Source organism: Falco rusticolus, chromosome 1 (genome assembly GCF_015220075.1).
Source record: "Falco rusticolus isolate bFalRus1 chromosome 1, bFalRus1.pri, whole genome shotgun sequence".
Lineage (NCBI taxonomy): Eukaryota > Metazoa > Chordata > Aves > Falconiformes > Falconidae > Falco > Falco rusticolus.
Genome location: NC_051187.1, coordinates 91237496 through 91254281, shown reverse-complemented (window position 1 = coordinate 91254281; position 16786 = coordinate 91237496). Strand labels below are relative to the sequence as shown.

The following is a 16786-nucleotide window of genomic DNA, read 5'->3' as shown; positions in this document are numbered from 1 at the left end:
TACCTGCAAAATAGTTGAGTCGTAAAACCGTTGAATCCTTGTGTTTTGCTGCTAGAGAGAATCCATAAAAAGAGATTTATTGTCATATTTCCCTTTTGTGTTGTACCGTTCCCCTCCACCATAAAATATTCTCGTCGGTTTATAGCAAAGCAAATATAGCAGCTTAGTTCATAAACGCCAGAGTTTCCCTCTGTTACACCCCTGCTTTCGGACATAATTGAATTAACTCCTGTTGTTGCTGATACTAGCGGGCGGATCGCTGCCCCGAGCAGCAGTAGCGGGGCTTATCGGGACGCGGCGTGTGCAGGGGGGTCATTCCGCAGGGACCGCGACGGACCCGCACCCGCCCGGCAGCCTGTCGGAACCCGTCCAAGCAGTTTTAACTTTTATTCTTCCTGCCGAAGATTTAAAGCGGCTTTGTACAACAGTCAAACAAGAATAAGCAGCTGTGGAAAATATAACAAATCATAGGAGCGGTTTAACAGAGAGGGGGGAGCGAAGCCCGCAAAGCCAACGGGCGGCCGGGCGCGCCCTGCGCGGGGCCGGGCGGGACGCCCGCCTGATCCCGGGGACCCGGGGGGGACCCGGGGGGGGCTGGAGGAAATCTCTCGTGCTGGGAAGCTCGTGGCCTCAGAGCAGCGTTGCGAAAACCTGGGGCAGCGTTTGGGCGGGGAGGGTCTGCTTGTACTTCGTTTTTTTTCTCTTGGCCCGAAGATTCCTTCGCCCGGTGGCTCCGCCGTGCCCCCGGCCCGGCCCCGGGAGAGGTGTCCGCGGGGCCGTGCGGGCGGGGCCGGGGGCGGCAGGGCGAGCTGGCCCGGGGGGCAGGTAGCCGCCAGCCAGGCCCTAATTACAAAGCAAACAAGGGTGAAATACTGGATCGGCCTCGCCCGTGACAAGATCTGCGCTTTTTGCCGCCAATTTGTTTGTGGAGCTCTATTTAAAGGCGCTTGATTGAGGAAACGTTGAAAATAGCAGTTAGGGTTTCCCTAATGAGACCTCTAGAGGAAAGCAGCGGCATTCAGGGGGCTCCGGGAGGAGGAGGGGAAGCGCTTAACCCTTTCCAAGCCGCCCCCAGCCCGGCGGGGTGCCTCCCGGGTGCGGGGCCGCCCTCCCCCGGGAGGCGCGGTGGGCAGCGGGGGCCAGCCCTCCTCCTCCCCTTCGGCCTTCGGCATTTCGACCCCCGGCCAGCGGCAGGGGTGGCGGCGGGCCCCGTCGGGGGCAGTGCCGGAGCAGGGCTGAGCATCCCCGGCCTCTCCCGGCGGGGGCGGCCGGTGCCCCCGGGCGTGCGCTCCGACGGGATCGCGGCGTCGGGGCCCTGCCGCCCACCGCCCCTTGATTTACCGGATCGGATCGTCGGGTGGCTACGGGCTAATGCTTCAGCCCAGCGGCTCAAGGGCGGGCTGGAAAAAAAGAAAAAAGGGAGCGGGGGGAGCTCAGAAATGCTGGAAAGACCGGGAATGTAGAGAACAAGTAACAAGATGTGTCACATCAGCACGCCCTGCGCTGGGGCCTTCTGACACCCTCTGCCATGTATCCACCGCTCCGTCCCCTCGTGCTGTGTCAGCCTGGCCCGGCACTCATTCTCGCAACCCCCCACGTGCTTACGTGCTCAATTAGCGCCTGTCTGAATCCCGTATTAAATACAAATGAGATCTTTGGTAAAACACATGTTGATAATATTTTGAAAGGTGCTAATGCCTGTAAGGGAGAATAGATCGCAGTCCTCTTCCAGGTTTCTTCCTCGGAGCGCTAATACTTGTACGCTAATGAAATTACACCACCACCACCACCACCTCTCGATTTTATAAATCAACTCGAGTTCCGAAAAACGGGGCTCGCTTTCGCCACGAGCTGCCCGCAGCCCGCGGGGCTCCGGGCTCCCCCCCGGCACGGCTGCTGGCCTCGCTCGCCGGCCACCGCTCCCGCCTCCGCGCCCGCCTCGCAGCCAGCCTCCCCCTTGAACCGTATGTGCCTGCCTATAAATATACATATACCTGGACGGAGATCAAAATAACCTTTTAGGGAATACCTAATAAAAAGGGAGCATTGTCTCTTCCTAGCGGGAAGAAAACATGAAAAGCAGAAAAACAAAGTGCTGACTTAGTAAAATATGTTCCGCGCAGTGGTGTAAAATATGGTTTTGGTGTTTTCTTTTTTGTTGGTTTTTGGTTTGGTTTTTTGGTTGTGTTGTTTTTGGGTTTTTTTGTCGCATTTACACCCAACGTTTTGGCCACGGCTCCGTTTCCCAGCAGGTCTGAGGAGATGTGTGACACTCAGGTCTCCGTTTTCCGGCTTTTCAGTTGCTTTCCTGAAAAGAAGAGCAAAGACGATTTTTTAATTATTATTTTAGTTTAGTTTTTGCCGGCTAAAGCGAAGCAAATAAACAGAAGGCAGAAGGCTTTACTAGAAATGCGCGGCCGGACTGTAATTTGTTCTTACAGATGATACAACCGATCCGTGGAAACGCGAAATGTTTATGTTATGCCATTTCTGTTTGTAATTATTTTTATTTTAATTTTATGTCATTTTTAACAGAAGCCAGACCGTTTTCCCCTCCGTGTTTTGTACACAATGCTCTCTTTCTCGATAAGATGTTCTTTCCTATCTTTTCGGGTTTTCTTTTAAAAATGTTTATAGTTCCCCACGAGCATTTCTCCAATATTTCTCTCTTGTATTTTAAGGACTTGTCCCTGTCTTGCTTTATTTGTTTGTGTGAAATTTAGTTTGAAAGGAGATCAGAGAGAGCAGGAGGGGTTTGTAATAAGAGAATGACCAAGTGACCTAAAGGCTGATTATATGTCATTAACTGGAGACTTGGTGTATCCAAATTACCAAAAAGACCTCACTCAGCCAGATCAATTACACCGAGATACGCATATAGGAATTGCGGTACAGGGCTGATGCTTCCAACAAGTGTGCAGCCGACATTTGCAGGAGTTGGCTGCTGGGTTTTAAGAGGAGCCCATGGGCTTCAGCCGGTCCCGGGCAAGCAGGAGCGGCGTGCCGTGCAGCAGGTAGACGGCGCCGGGGACACCGGCAGGACGACACCCACATTTCGGAGCGTGCAGTTAGGGTGAAATTGCAGTTAATCGTCACTGCTCCGGTGGGATGGTGGGATTTTTATTTTTTTTTGGAGCCAAGCGAGGTTACCTTTGATCTATGAATGCTGCTTAAACCCCAGTCTTGTTAAATGGAGACTTTCCATGAAGAATGGCAGTAGAACTGTTGATTTTTCTTACCCTAAACCCAAAACGATGCCAGCCTAACCTCTGCTTCCTCCAACGCCTGAACTTCAGATGCTGGAGGACAAAGTATTCATTAAAGAAGACGATTATATTCGTGAGTTATTTCATTAGCGCCGAGCTCAAGAGCGGCTTAAGATGCTCTTCCCCTGGAATGCAAACAACATTATGTGAAAAAAATGTTTGCTCATCTGTATACATGCATGAGCGTGTTTACACATGTCTATGTATAGGGATACATATATGACAAACCCAATAAAAAGACACACATCGCGAGTTCACTGCAGAATTTTATAAGGTCTTTATTATTGTTCTTCTGACAAAGAAGGGGTCTTGGATGGAGTTCGTTGTGGGTTTGTTGGGGTTTCTTTCTTTCTTTCTGTGACTCCTGTCTAGGGTCTAAACACAACTCTGGATCCTCGATCACAAATATAAGCAATCCTCGAATAATTGCTTACACATGCAGTGTTAAAACGCGTAGGGTCCCGTGCTTACCGCTGATCGTTGCGACGTACAAAATGGTCAGTGTCTTGGCGTTTTCTCGTCCCTGCTTTATATATATATATATATATATATATATATATATATATACACACACAACGGCTGCGAGATTATCATGCCTGAAATATGTAGGCGTTCATTACCGACAATAGTAACGTAAACCAGGGTTCCTCCACCTCCAATGGCAGCAATTAATGCGGGCCTGCTGGGCCCGATTCTGCCCTCTGCCCTGGACGCTGGAATGCAGGTTCTGCGAGCGCCAGGGAGGGTGTAAGTAGGCCTATTAGGCACAAGTCCTTTTCATTAACCCGCACTGACAGGTTGACCTGCAAATGATATTTCTCCGGTGTCGCTTTACAAAAATCCTTTTTCTGGCGGGTTTATGTTCTTTCACGAACTCCTAAGCGACGGCCCAGTGATAGGATGCGGCGCATCCCTGGGACACAGGCTGCTCGGCGTCCCCAGGTCCATCCAAGAACGATACCCCTTTCCGAGACGTTTGGTGCTGGGTCAATGACATCATGCACTCTATAAATTCAAACGCTTCTCGACTTCTCACGCCGTGCACCGGGTGGCTGAGCGCTGTGGTGGGCGGCCGGGCGGGAGGAGGAAGGAGAGGCACCCCGCAGTCGCTGCCCCCGGCCGCGCACCCCCGGGAGCTCAGGGGCTGCCGGCGAGGAAAGCCGTCGGGGTGACGGCCCCGCCGGGGCTGCGCCTCACACGCACACGGGGTGCCCTTCGGGTGCTTTTGCCAGTGTGGTTGTTTCTTTGCTTTAATGAAAACCCCGAAGGGAAGGGGGGACCCGGCGCTGCTGCACGGAGCGGGCCGTGGCGCTGAGCTCAGTACCGGGCACCGCAGAGCCCGGATCTGCCGCTCCCTCTGCTGCCCCCAAAATCGCTCCGGGGGTATCGGACTCTCTTCGGGGAAAAAAAAAAAAAAAAAAAAAAAAAAGTGCAGCGAAGGGGCAAACGAATGAGCGAGTCTCATGCCCCTGGCCTGCTCATTAAAAGGCCCGGTCGGGTGTGCCTGCAGTTCTCCCAGCCAGCCAGCCCGAGAGTCCCCGGCAGATGTGGCTTTCCGACCACCCAGCGTCGGCACCTCTTCCCCGCTTCCATACGGTTTCGACCGATTCGGAAAAATTAGCTTAATTTGCAATTTAGCTTAATTCACACAAGCCCTGGCTGGGGAGGGGGGCGGGAGCACAGCTCTATTGTTTTGTTATCCCCAATCCCACCCTACCCTTGGCCCGGAGGAGAGAAGTGGCCTGGCGATAAGCGGCCCGGCGGCGGCTGAGCGGCGGGGCAGGGCAGCGGGTGGCCCCGGTGGCGCGGCCGGAGCTGGCTCCGCGTGGCGGGCCCCTGCCCGCCGCCCCCCGGCGCCGCCCCGCTCCGGTGACTCCTGCCGCCCGCTCCCCGGGCGCCGCGGGGCACCCGCCGGGACAAGGGCAGCCCCCTCCTCCCTCTCAGCGCCGCGGAGGGCTGTCGTGCTGGAGAGGCGACAACTGCGGGGCGAAAGCAACGATACGGCCCCACGCATCCGACAAAATAAAATAAAATTTTAAAAAATAATAATTAAAAAAAAAAGAAAAGAAAAAGGCTGGGAGAGAGGAAAAGGGAAAACCTCGGCACAATCGCCACCAAAATTTCTTAAGTACAGCGAGCTAGAAAAATCCTGTCTGGCAGCAGAGCCCAGATGAATCGTCGCCTAACATGCAACCATTTTGGCAAGGAAATAACTGACATAAGGCTAGAGCTTTTTTCTTTTTTTCTTTTTCTTAAGCAAATTGTGCGAGGGGGGTGGGAATCTAATCAAATCAATAAATTGAAGATCGGCAAAACGCTGGCGCTTTTTAGCCCAGTCTTGGGAAAGGTAGTTTGGGCTGCAGAGGTTTCCAAAGCGTTGATCAAACAGAAAAGGCTATAACCCCTGATCGGGCGGTCTGAGCAGTTAAAAGTTGAGGGAGGACACAAGAGCTGCATTTGTTCTAAAACTCGCTTTATAAAACGCACATACAACTGCTGGGGGATAGAATGAAAAAAAAAACAACATATATATATCTTTTATATAAAAGATCCTGCTGGGTGCTTTATCTAGAGACCCTCTTTCTCCAAAGCTAATGAAGCAATAATGATGCTAGCTTTGGAGACTGGTGTTCTGATCGATATCTCCTGTATCTTTTATTACTTTTTCTATGCCTCATGTTTTCCGTTTCCTTCATCATTGGAGATGTTATCGGAGTGACCATAGCGGCTTGCCACAGAGTCTGTCACAGTTGCAGTCCAGCCTGCAGTATATTGGAAAGCTCCTACACAAATAAGGAGAGCACAAAGAAACACAACCCAGTTTGCAAGCCAATATACCTTCCCGGCCTTGACAATGCCCTCTTCTTCTTCGCATCAAGAAAAACATCGCAGCAGAATAAAACCGGAGAACCGCTGCAGAAACTGGGTGGATTTGCAGCCTGCGCCCTGCAGACATAGCACTCCGAGCGGCAGGGGCGCGCTGCCTGGCCACCCCAGGGCTCTGCCTGCAGCGTATGCCCATGGCCTCCCTTAAATTTAAAAATCCTCACCGGAGACGCGTTATTTCCTTAGGGAAATACAATATATACATGTGTGCGTGTGCATCTATATGTACAGATATCCACCAGTCATCTGAGTTATACGCTTGTATGTGTACATCTAGGATGAGTGTGTATATACATCAGTTCTACATCTGGACTAGTTTTTCACTTCGGTACTCAGTTTACACCCAGACGCACAGGCATATGTGTATATACTTATATCAGCGTACGCCTGCGTTTCTCTTCCCCGTGCACGTCCCCTCGCCGGGTGCAGCTCTGCACTCCTGCCCTGCCGGAACGCGGGGCCGGCGCCCAGCCTCGCCTGCGGCACCTCCCCGCCGGAGCCCGCCAGCTCCCCGGTACCACGTCGGGCTGCTCCTCGGCGGGCGGCCTCACCCGCGGGCTGCCACCTCCCCGCAGAGCTTTCCCCGCTGAGAGCCCGCAGACCCACCCGCAAAGCCCCCCCTCCCCCCTGTCCCCAGCAAGCCCCCACGCCCGGTGGCACCTCCGAGGGCGAGCCCGTCGACAGCCCTTCTCCGCACCGGGACCGCTCGGGCTCAGGTCGTCTCCTCTCCCCAGGCGTTGAGTTGGTTCCCCACAGAGAAGCTTTTTCTCCTTCTCCCATCCCCCCCCCCCCCTCCACCCCCCGCCCCAGCGCTTCCCCCCCAAGGCATCCCCACCGCCTTTGCAGCGGGGCCGGAGAGCGCGCTGAGCTGCTCCAGAAACTGGACTTGCAGTTCTTGCTGCCTCCTTTCACAGACTCCTCCATCTCTATCTTTCTCTTTCTTTAATTTATGACCTCTCAGCTCCTGTTGACACAGTTTTCCACACTGCCTATATTGTAGGATTGCATTGTAATATACGCCGAATCAGCCTAGCCGTCAGCCAACACACAGAAGGGTGGGTATTTGATATTTCGCAGCTATTTAGTAACGCTCGGTTCCGTTTGAAGATGACAACAATTCGCCTCGCCTCCAAGTTATCCATGAATTACAGCCTGAGATCCATTTTCCTTTTGTAGTGTTTTCAAGCTTACCAAAGCAAAACACCTCAATAGCTACGGGAGATTTCCTCCTGGCCTGGCCGTTAAACAAGCATTTAACTATTCCCTTTCGATAACTAAACCTGCTTTCCGCAGATGCTGGTCTTTTTTATTGCAGAAGCAGGAATGCGGCGAAATATTTATACATTTGTTAGTAAAAGCTAGAAAATTAGCTCTGAACATGCTGTAAAAAATATTCGGTTACTTACCCGATCAGGCCAATTAAACAAGCATGAAACTGATTTCAGGAGCATAAGTCATTCGGGTGCACCCTGGTCGAGATGCGTAGGCGCCGGCAGCAAGCTGAAAAAGAATCAGTTAAAGCCGGGTTTACCCTTAGTGTCTCAGAGCAATTCTTTCTGGAAGAAAATACCGTCCCCGGCCAACCCCCTGAGCTCTCCGCTCCCTCGGTAAGCCAGAAGCCGCGAAGCCGGAGCCAGCCTTCGCTAACTTGGGTCGCCAGCCGGGTGACAGACGAGGAGGCAGAGTGACTTCGGCTCCCCCCTCACGGGAACCACTGATCTCTTTGTGTATATGAACCAGCAATAAACGTATAAGCCGGCGCGTTGCTGGGGCAATGCCCGTCACGGCCGGGCCATCGAAAAAGTGCCTCTGAAGATGGTTTTGTCTGTTCCTCTACCGGACCGGCACAAAGTACTCGGTAAAGGCGACCTGGGAGCCTATCAAGCTCTCACACAGATTTTTTTGCCAAGAAGTTCCTCGGATCCATACTATACCTGGTTTGAGATTATCCGATATTTTTTATTTTGTCGGTTTTTTGCTTGTTGTTGTTTTGGTTTGGGTTTGGGGTGGCGGGTTGGGTTTTGGAATTTTTTTTTTTTTTTGATGCAGATTTTACAGTAAGGCATCTGCTAAACACTTGCATTAACCTCTGCCTCCATGATAATTTCCCCCCCTTGTTTTAATTACATTATGGATGCGGAGGGGCAGCCAATCCTAAAAGAGGAGCTCGGCAATTAGCAGAGCGAACATCAAAAAGTTTTATTGCGGAGGGCGGCGGGCCCCGCCCCCGCCGCCAGCCATTGGCGGCCGCCGCTTCTGACGACATATATTAACCCGAGCGGCCCTAAACATGTAGCTGTACATGGAGATCGTGCCGGGGAGCCCTGCCAGTGCCCCGCGCCGCGCCGAGCCCCGCCGCCGCCGCCCGCCGCCGCGCCCGGCCGAGCGGCGCGGATGCCCCAGAGGAGCGCCGGGGCGCTGACCCCCGCGGCGCGGCGGGCAGGGATGCCCGCGCCCGCCCGGCACTGACGGCCCGGCCGCCGCCGCGCAGGGCAGAGGGGAGCGCCGCCCGCCCGCCCGCCCCGAGCCGGGGGCGCATGGAGGGGGGCCGCGTGTAAGTACCACCCGGCCGGGCCGCGGCGAACTTGGCGAGAACGGAGGGAAGCAAGAGGCGAGGAAGATCCCGGGCTGGGAAGCCAAGCCATTTTGTTTTGGTCGACTTCTCTCCATAGCTTTTTTTTTTTTTCCTGTGCGCGCTTCCTCGAAGACCCGGCCCCGGGCGAGGAGGAGGAGGAGGAGGTGGAGGCACAACGCATGAGCGGCGGCGGCGGCGCCTGGGGAGGGGGGATCGCTTGGGCACCCGCGGGGACTCTGCAGCAGCGCCCTATGGAGAGGCAGCGGGCGGCGGGGCAGTGCTGAGGGGTGAGCGGCGGGGAGCATCTCCCGCCGGTGCGGCGGGGGGTGGGGGGCGGGTGGGGAGGGGAAATCTTTGTTTTGGGGCCCGGGGGGGGCGGGGTGGGGTGCGCTAGGGAGCGGGGATGAGTCTAGTGGGCGGCTTCCCCCACCACCCGGTGGTGCACCATGAGGGCTACCCTTTCGCCGCCGCTGCCGCCGCCGCCGCCGCCGCCGCCACCCGCTGCGGCCACGAGGAGAACCCCTACTTCCACGGCTGGCTCATCAGCAGCCACCCGGAGATGTCCCCCCCCGACTACAGTATGGCTCTGTCCTACAGCCCCGAGTACGCCAACGGGGCGCCGGGCATGGACCACTCCCATTACGGGGGGGTGCCTCCCGGGAACGGCCCGCCCGGGCTCGGGGGGCCCCGGCCGGTGAAGCGCAGGGGCACGGCGAACCGCAAGGAGCGGCGCAGGACTCAGAGCATCAACAGCGCCTTCGCGGAGCTGCGGGAGTGCATCCCCAACGTGCCCGCCGACACCAAGCTCTCCAAGATCAAAACCCTCCGCCTGGCCACCAGCTACATCGCCTACCTCATGGACCTGCTGGCGAAGGACGACCAGAACGGGGAGGCGGAGGCCTTCAAGGCAGAGATCAAGAAGACAGACGTGAAGGAGGAGAAGAGGAAGAAAGAGCTGGTCAGTGCTGCGGGACGGGACGGGACGGCACGGGGCGGGAGGGCCGCAGAGGGAAGGCTGCTCAGCCGCCCGCCGGCGTCCCATCACCACACTCGGCCGTGTCGGGTCGCCGGGTGATGTCCTTGGGGGACACCTCGGTCCCACCCGCCCCTGGGCCACACGTGGGGGCCGAGAGCGGGACAGGGCACAGCCCCGGGCGGCCGCCGGCTCTCGTAGGCCGCCCGGATCCGGCCCGGCGGCTGCGAACGGCCGCGGGGGAACAGCGGTCACGTTAGGGCCCCCCGGGGGGTCCGTTCCCGGGCTAAGGCTTTTCCCGGATCCCAAACCGCGATCCCGCCGGAGGCAAGCCTGCGCTCTCCTTAGCAGAAGGCTGCAGGCGCGATTACCTGCTGAGCCCAGCCCGGGTTTAAACCCTCGGCAAGCAGCAGGCTGGCGGCGCGGCGCTTTCCTGCCCCTGCACTCCGCACTTGAACCTTGCGGACTTCCAGCGGGAGAAGCGGCTCCGGCGGGGCAGCGCAAGCCCGGTTCCATGTAGGCCCCACGGCGCGCTCGGGCGACGTTCCCGCAGAGCTCGGTGGCCGCAGGCCTGATGGCTCGCCCCGGGCGGTGCCGGTGTCCGTGTCCCCCCCGAGGCCGGGAGGGGATGGCTTAGCGCGGACCTTACCGTAGTGCCCAGCTCCCCGCAGACGGCTGGCGCCGCGCCCCCCGCTCCCCGGGCCTCCGCGCCCCAGGCTCCGGGCTCCGGCCGCGGCGGGGCCGGCGCGGAGCGGGGCTGGGCCTCCGCCGGCAGCCGCGCACAACGTGGGGCCGCTCCCACGGGCGGCGGGACGCCGCTGCGGCCGCCCCGCTTTGACCCCTGCAGCCCGCAGGCCTCGGCGACGGCCCGGGTCTCCTCGTAGTTTTCCCTTTCAGGGCAGGGCAGAGGCGACCTAGGAAGGGGAGGAATACCTCTAACCTTTTTTTCTCCTCCCCCCCTTTCTGTTTCTCTCTCTCTCCCCCCTCGCATCCTGTCTCCCCAGAATGAAATCTTGAAAAGCACAGTTAGCAGCAACGATAAGAAAACCAAAGGGAGGACTGGCTGGCCGCAGCATGTCTGGGCTTTGGAGCTCAAGCAGTGAGCACGGCAGGACTGGAGGAGCCGTCCTCTTAGTCTCGGTAGTGAGCTCTCTCTCCTCTGAGGACTCTTTGTATTTGGAATCGTCCAGTTTATTTATGTGCAATTTCTCCCCCAACCCCCCCCAAATGTGGATATTTGAAGGAGAGGGAAAAAGCATTCCATATATGAAGAGGAAACTCCAGCTTGGTAAGGGGTAATGTCTCTAATAGTTTTCGTGAATGTTATTTGCTCTGTATAAAACACACGGGGAAAACAGAACCATAGAAAAGGATTTAAAAAAATAATAATAATCCCTCCCTGGCATTAGTGTGTATGTGAAGTGTATCTTTAATACTTGGCCTTTTGGATATAAATATTCATGGGATTATAAAGTTATATTTCAACAGAAGCAGTTGCACCAATGTTTCAGTTGACTCGGTATTTAGTGTTGTAATTTTGTTGTGGTCGTTCAGTATTTGAAGATGTTTTCAACAGTTATTGGTTATGTGCACTTCCGTCCGTAAGGGAAAAAGTGGAATCTAATTAATATTGAAGGTGTAAACGTTGTAAGTACTCAATAAACCACTGTGTGTGTTTTTTACAAAACAAAAAAAAAAAAAAGGGAAAAAAAGAAAATCCAAATCTTTTTATGTTTTATACCTCAAAATGTTTTGAATAACAGCGTTGTTTATGGCTTTTTTTCATAATATTTAAAATATTCGGAAGTAAACTAAATTATAAAGATGGCTCCTAAGTTTATTTTTAAACAAGTGACTGAGTGAAAGGAGGGGTCGAGGGAGGGATCTCGCCAGCCCCGTGAGTGTTGAACAGAAACCGGCAGTTCAGCTGAATAGGAATTCCTTGTGGTGGTGTTCTCCATGCAGGAGACCTACTGCTAACGGGAAGCGGACAAGGGTGCAAACCCTGGCGGATCAGGACTCGCAGAGATGCGCGGTTTTCTTGCCGCCGGAGCGCGGGCGGCGGCGGTGCCAGGCGCCGGCGGGAGCCGAGCCCGGAGCGGGGCCGGGCGGCGGGGGCGGCCCCGTGGGGGCGGCGGCCCCGGAGGGATGCCGGGGGCAGGCGAGGGAGCCGGAGGGCTCTGCTCGGAGTGATTGTGTAGCAGGTAATTTTACGTCAAGGAAGAAAGAGCAAACAAGGCAAAGGATTTGCGGGGGCTCGGGGTGGGGGGGGGTGGGGGGAATACATAAGATTTACAGTGAGCTACGGTGAACTTAATATTAACTTCGTGGTTCCCAAAACTCTCCCGGGTTGCATGCTTCCAGTCTGCCACAGCAAGCATTATTTTTAAAAAACTTTTTTTTTTTTTTCTGACTGCAAACTGCAGCAGTCTGCGCTCCCCTCTTTTTGTACGTTCATCTGCTTCGCCAGATTGATCTCTCCTCCCTTAGACCCGCGCAGTTACCTCTCGCCCCGTCCGCTGACGCTACCACCAGGTCCCGCTGCCAGGCCGGTGGCTTTTCTGCTCGCCGATTTCGGGACGAGCTGCGCCATTCAGCGCTGGGAAATGCCTGGCATCCCTCTGTACCGTAGACAGCAAGCAGAAAAATTAAGGCTTTTTACGTAAGGAAATTTTTCTAGGTATATCGGGCGATTCCCGCTTAAGCGCAAGGTTTTCCACCTTCTCCATGATAAAATTCGGGTTCGTTTTTTAAACCCTTCCTTAAATCACCTCAACTTAAACCAAGCTGGCTCTCTCTCCAGGTCCAGGGCTGCATACCTGCCGGCTTTCCCCTGCCGCCGCGCCTCAGGAAGTGGCTCCCGACGAGACCCGGCACTGAGCGTAGGTAGATGCGCAATTGCCCATAAAAAGATAAGGGAGCCCCTGCGCCGTTTCGCTGCCCCTGCTGACAGTGGGGAGGTTGCGGGGTTACAACAACCAGACAAAAGTGATGTGCCCTCCCTCCCGTCGGGTCAGGCAGCCCGGCTCTGCGCTCCGGCGTGGGTCTGTGTTTACAGACACTTGCCTTTGTTTATAACACTTGGAGAGAAGAATCTCCCGCCTTGTTTGCTTTTCCTTGCCTGTTAGTCGCCCAGCTGATAAACTGGAGCATCTCCTCTCCTGCCCGCTAGCCCCACTCCCCCCTTTTTTTTTTAATTACTGCACGCAAAAAAAAAAAAAAAAAGTGGGGGGAGCGGGGGGCAAGGGATGGCTGCGAGGGCTGCAGAACGGTACGTCCCGGGCAGCCTCACTGTAGATACTACATCTTCCCTTGACCGAGTCGCTGGGCTGCAGCTCGCCCGGGGGATGCGCGGCAGGGCCCGGGGGCAGCAGTCGGCCCTGTTGCCTGGAGAATCGCCTCTCCGGTATTTCTCCATCAATAATTATCCATTTTTGAAATTTCTCAGAACCGGGAGCTCCTCTGGATCCGCTCAGGACCATGTCTTTTAATTGCTCACTAATGAGGATGTTGCCATTTTCTCAGGAGCAGTCATTCCCGCAGCTAAATCGCGAGAGCCCTAGACAGGCCGGAGCCGACAAAAATGTAGGTTTTGACGTTAAAAGCTAAATGGCGAAGCAGAAGGTAAATTGATGGTAGATGGGGATATTAGTGCCCTGGCCCTAGCTCTCCGCCAGCGGAACCCAGGCCTGATAACGGCGGAGCGCTGCGCCCGCACTCGGGGGCATCGCCGCCCCGGTGGCCTGGCCAGTAACTCCTCGGGACCAAAGCATTTTTTGGGAGCTTTTTTTCAGAGGTGAAAGGCACATAGGAGGAGGGATGGCAGCCTTTCCCCCCCCACCTCACCCCCCCCGCATCATTTCTCTGCGCTGTGCGGGTGCGGGGAAAGAAAGGGAGGAGGGCAGGGGGCCGGAGGAGCGCAGCCGGGTGGGTGAAGCCCTGTCCCCGCAGGCGGGCTCACGGCCCCAGTTTACTCGTATTTTAGCCGGTCGCCTCGTTTCATGGCTGGAGGAATAAGGCTTTCTGCTCTGCAGTAAATAATAATAATAATAATAATAATAATAATAATTTTTCCCTCCCTTTGAAGAGAAACGGTAACGAAACCCGCCCGGTGGTGTCCCTGCCCTCCCAGGGGAAGCGCCCTCTCGGCTCACCGGGGTGCGGGCCGGGCTGCACGCCCGAAACGCCGCGGCCGCCCCCCGTCGGGAAGCGAGGACCTCCCGGGCGGCGGCGTGTTCCCGGCGCCCCGAGGGCGCCCGATGCAGGCAGATAGCAGCGGGGGCTTTTGAGGAGCTCGTCGGGGTTTTGGCGTGCGGGGAGGCAGGGAGGTGCCGGGCCGGACCCTGGCGGTGCTGGTTTGGGGGGGCTCTCTGCAACGTGCGGGCCCCCCAGCCCTGCCACTGCGTTCGGCGTTCTTTTACGTGCCCTCGTTGCTATCGGACGTGCATAGCATTCCTGCATGAAAGGCAGATAAACTGTAGTGGGACTTTTCGTCTTCGTTTTGCTTTTTGTTGTGGGTTTTATTTCACCCCCTCGTTCCCAGGAGTTCTTCTCTGCTTCAAAATATTATTGCAAATTAGTGCTAATTTGCTATCGTTGTCAAAGAGGTGTAACGGGGCCTCTCCGGCCAAGCCGCAGACACCCCTCGAACAAGCGCTGAGACATCCGCGGGCAACTGTGAGGATATAAACACGGCCAGGGGATGCCATGGAGACAACGTGAGCTTGAAAGGTGGGCGGGAAGGTGGGGGCGGGTTGGGGAGGTGGGGGAGAGAAGGTTAATAATAAAACTTCTAAGCAAAATATCCTCCTTTTGCGCTTGGAAACCTAACCTTAATCCTCCTTTTTCACACGTGCTCGCCCAGCGACTCGCAAATACACCCAGAAGAAACCTCCAAGTAGCGATGGGAAGGAAATGCATTCCGCACGCCTGCAGACATAATCCCCTCTGCTGTAACGAGGGGCTTATCAATGTTTTATATATTTTTAATTTGGGAATTATGAAATATGTGCCTTTGCAAACGAGCTCCGATCTTTTCTACTTCTAATTGGCCAATTACTGTTCGGCTGTTTCAGCTCGTCCCGTACAATGGAGATTAAAGCAGAGTTGTTATCTGAATTATATATTCACATAAATTTTAGCAAAGCCGGGTGATGCGCGGGGCCAGCGCCTCTCTGGGGATCCCTGTGCCTCCTTCTCCCCCTTCCAAACTAGCGTGGTGTGTGTCTCCCTCTTCCCCATCTCCTCTCCCCCTCCCCCGCCATTTTCCTCTAGAAATGTCGCTGCTTTGATGACCCGATTGTAGAGCATTGATTACAAATTTATTCTCAGACACTATATAAGTCTTTATATCTGCTATTAGAGACATCTGGGAATGATTAGAGCCCTCCCTCCCCCGGCTCTGCTCCCTCTATCTTGCAGCGAGGAGCTAGAGACATGTTGACGTCAGATCAGACGGCTAGGAGCCATCCTGCTCTCCACTTGGGTGTAATCACGGCGGCGCTTTCCAAGCTCCAGCCCCGGCCGCGGCCGCCAGCTGGGATGCGGGTGCAGCGGGACGCGGCGCTCCCGCCCCGGGGCTCTTCGGCACAGCTCGGGTTTGAGCCCCCGCCGGAGGCTCCGGCTCCTCTGGAGTTTGCCGCCGAGGTGGTTTGTTTATTTGTCTGTTTGGGACTTTGAGAAAGCTAAAGGGGTGCATTCCGCGGGCAGTGCCCCCCCGCCTCCCAGTCCCCGGCCCAGAGCTTGCTTTATCTCAGCCCAGTTTCTCCCGGCGCAGTCGCTCCCAGCGCTGCTTTCCAAAATAAACACCGAGCCAGGCACATTTCCACCTTATGTCTTGGCAGGGAGAAATTAGCCAAGCAAAGTGCAACGCTTGCGTGCGGGCAGTCGCAGGCGCGCTGACACCCCGCTATCCAAAGTGGTAGTCAGGTTTACAACCAGCCGGGAGAGCTGCAGGCTGCTGTAAAACAAGACGATTCTCTACCCAAACGGCAGTGCTGCTGGAGAGGAGATGGCTTTGCACCTGCTATTAAATCCTAATGAATCGCCGCTAATTGAGAGCTGGGGCTTGCTGACGGTAGCGCTGAACAGCCGGCACCGCAGCCCTGGCTCAGAGGGACCCGAGACCACGTTTGCCACGCCACGTTTACTTTCACCGAGTTTTTACTTGATGATTTTGTACGTTTTGTACCACTTTTTCTCCTTCTCTCCCGGCCCAGAAGATAACAAATAATAATTGAATAAATACCACTTGGGCCTCCGCCGGCTGTTTGCAAAGTCTTGGACGGCTGACGCTCGTCCAGCTGTACGTTACAATCGGTGCTGCTACCAGGAAAGAGGGGGACCCTGTGGATGAGAAAGCAGTTGATCTTGTCCCCAGAGGAAAGAGATAATGTTAGACTATTTGTCTGCAGGATTAAATTCTCGGGGTAAAATACGATAGACAGAGAAAAAGAAAGAAAGAAAAAAAAAAAGACCCCTGCGTGACCCTAAAAATAAATTGAAAAATACGCTTCTATTTCTTTATTCCAGCAGAATAAAATAAAATAAACCCTCTAAGATACCGCAACGCTCCACTGTGTTTATCTGTAATCTCAAAAGGGAAAGGAACATTTCCTTTCTGAATCAGTGCAAACGTTATGCTGTGAGGTCGGTTTCCCACCACAGCCACCAACCCCAGGGCTCGGGCAGGGGTGGGGGGGAAGAAAAAAAAAAGTGAAGAAAGAAAGTAAAAGTAAAAGTAAAAAAAAAAAAAAAAAAAAAAAAAAGCCCCGTGAAACAAACCCGAACCGAAAACCCCCAGCAAATCCCATCGGTGGGCTTTACGGGAGAGCTCTGACTGGTGACGGCTCCTTGTGGTGCTGAGGCTGCGGCCCCGGCCCCGCTGCCCGGGGAGCCCCTGGCCCTGCGGCTGCAGCCGCCTGGCGCGGGGGGGGGGGCGGTGCCGCGGGCCGTTGCGGGGGGGTGCCGGGCGGGGGGGCTAGGTACGGCCGGAGCCCGGAGCGGGGATCTGGGAACGGCAGCGATGTATTCGCGAAACAATGGGGGTCAGCGAGCCGCGTCTCGAAGCCGTTTATTTGCTAACCG

The 16786-nt window shown here is 55.4% G+C and overlaps 1 protein-coding gene and 1 long non-coding RNA gene across 2 annotated transcripts; one reads left to right on the top strand and one right to left on the bottom strand.

Annotated features, from left to right (window-relative positions):
• Positions 1–2186: 2186 nt before the first annotated feature.
• LOC119149026 lies at positions 2187–8292 on the bottom strand. The gene is made up of 3 exons (XR_005104557.1): positions 8087–8292; positions 7559–7652; positions 2187–2308 (listed from the first exon to the last, which is right to left on the bottom strand). It is a non-coding gene; the product is annotated as an uncharacterized LOC119149026 (long non-coding RNA).
• Positions 8293–9110: 818 nt separating this feature from the next.
• Positions 9111–11402, top strand: HAND2 (heart and neural crest derivatives expressed 2). The gene is made up of 2 exons (XM_037389841.1): positions 9111–9685; positions 10705–11402. Exons 1-2 carry the CDS (start codon positions 9131–9133, stop codon positions 10801–10803), a joined length of 654 nt encoding a protein of 217 aa, XP_037245738.1. The 5' UTR covers positions 9111–9130; the 3' UTR covers positions 10804–11402.
• Positions 11403–16786: the final 5384 nt, after the last annotated feature.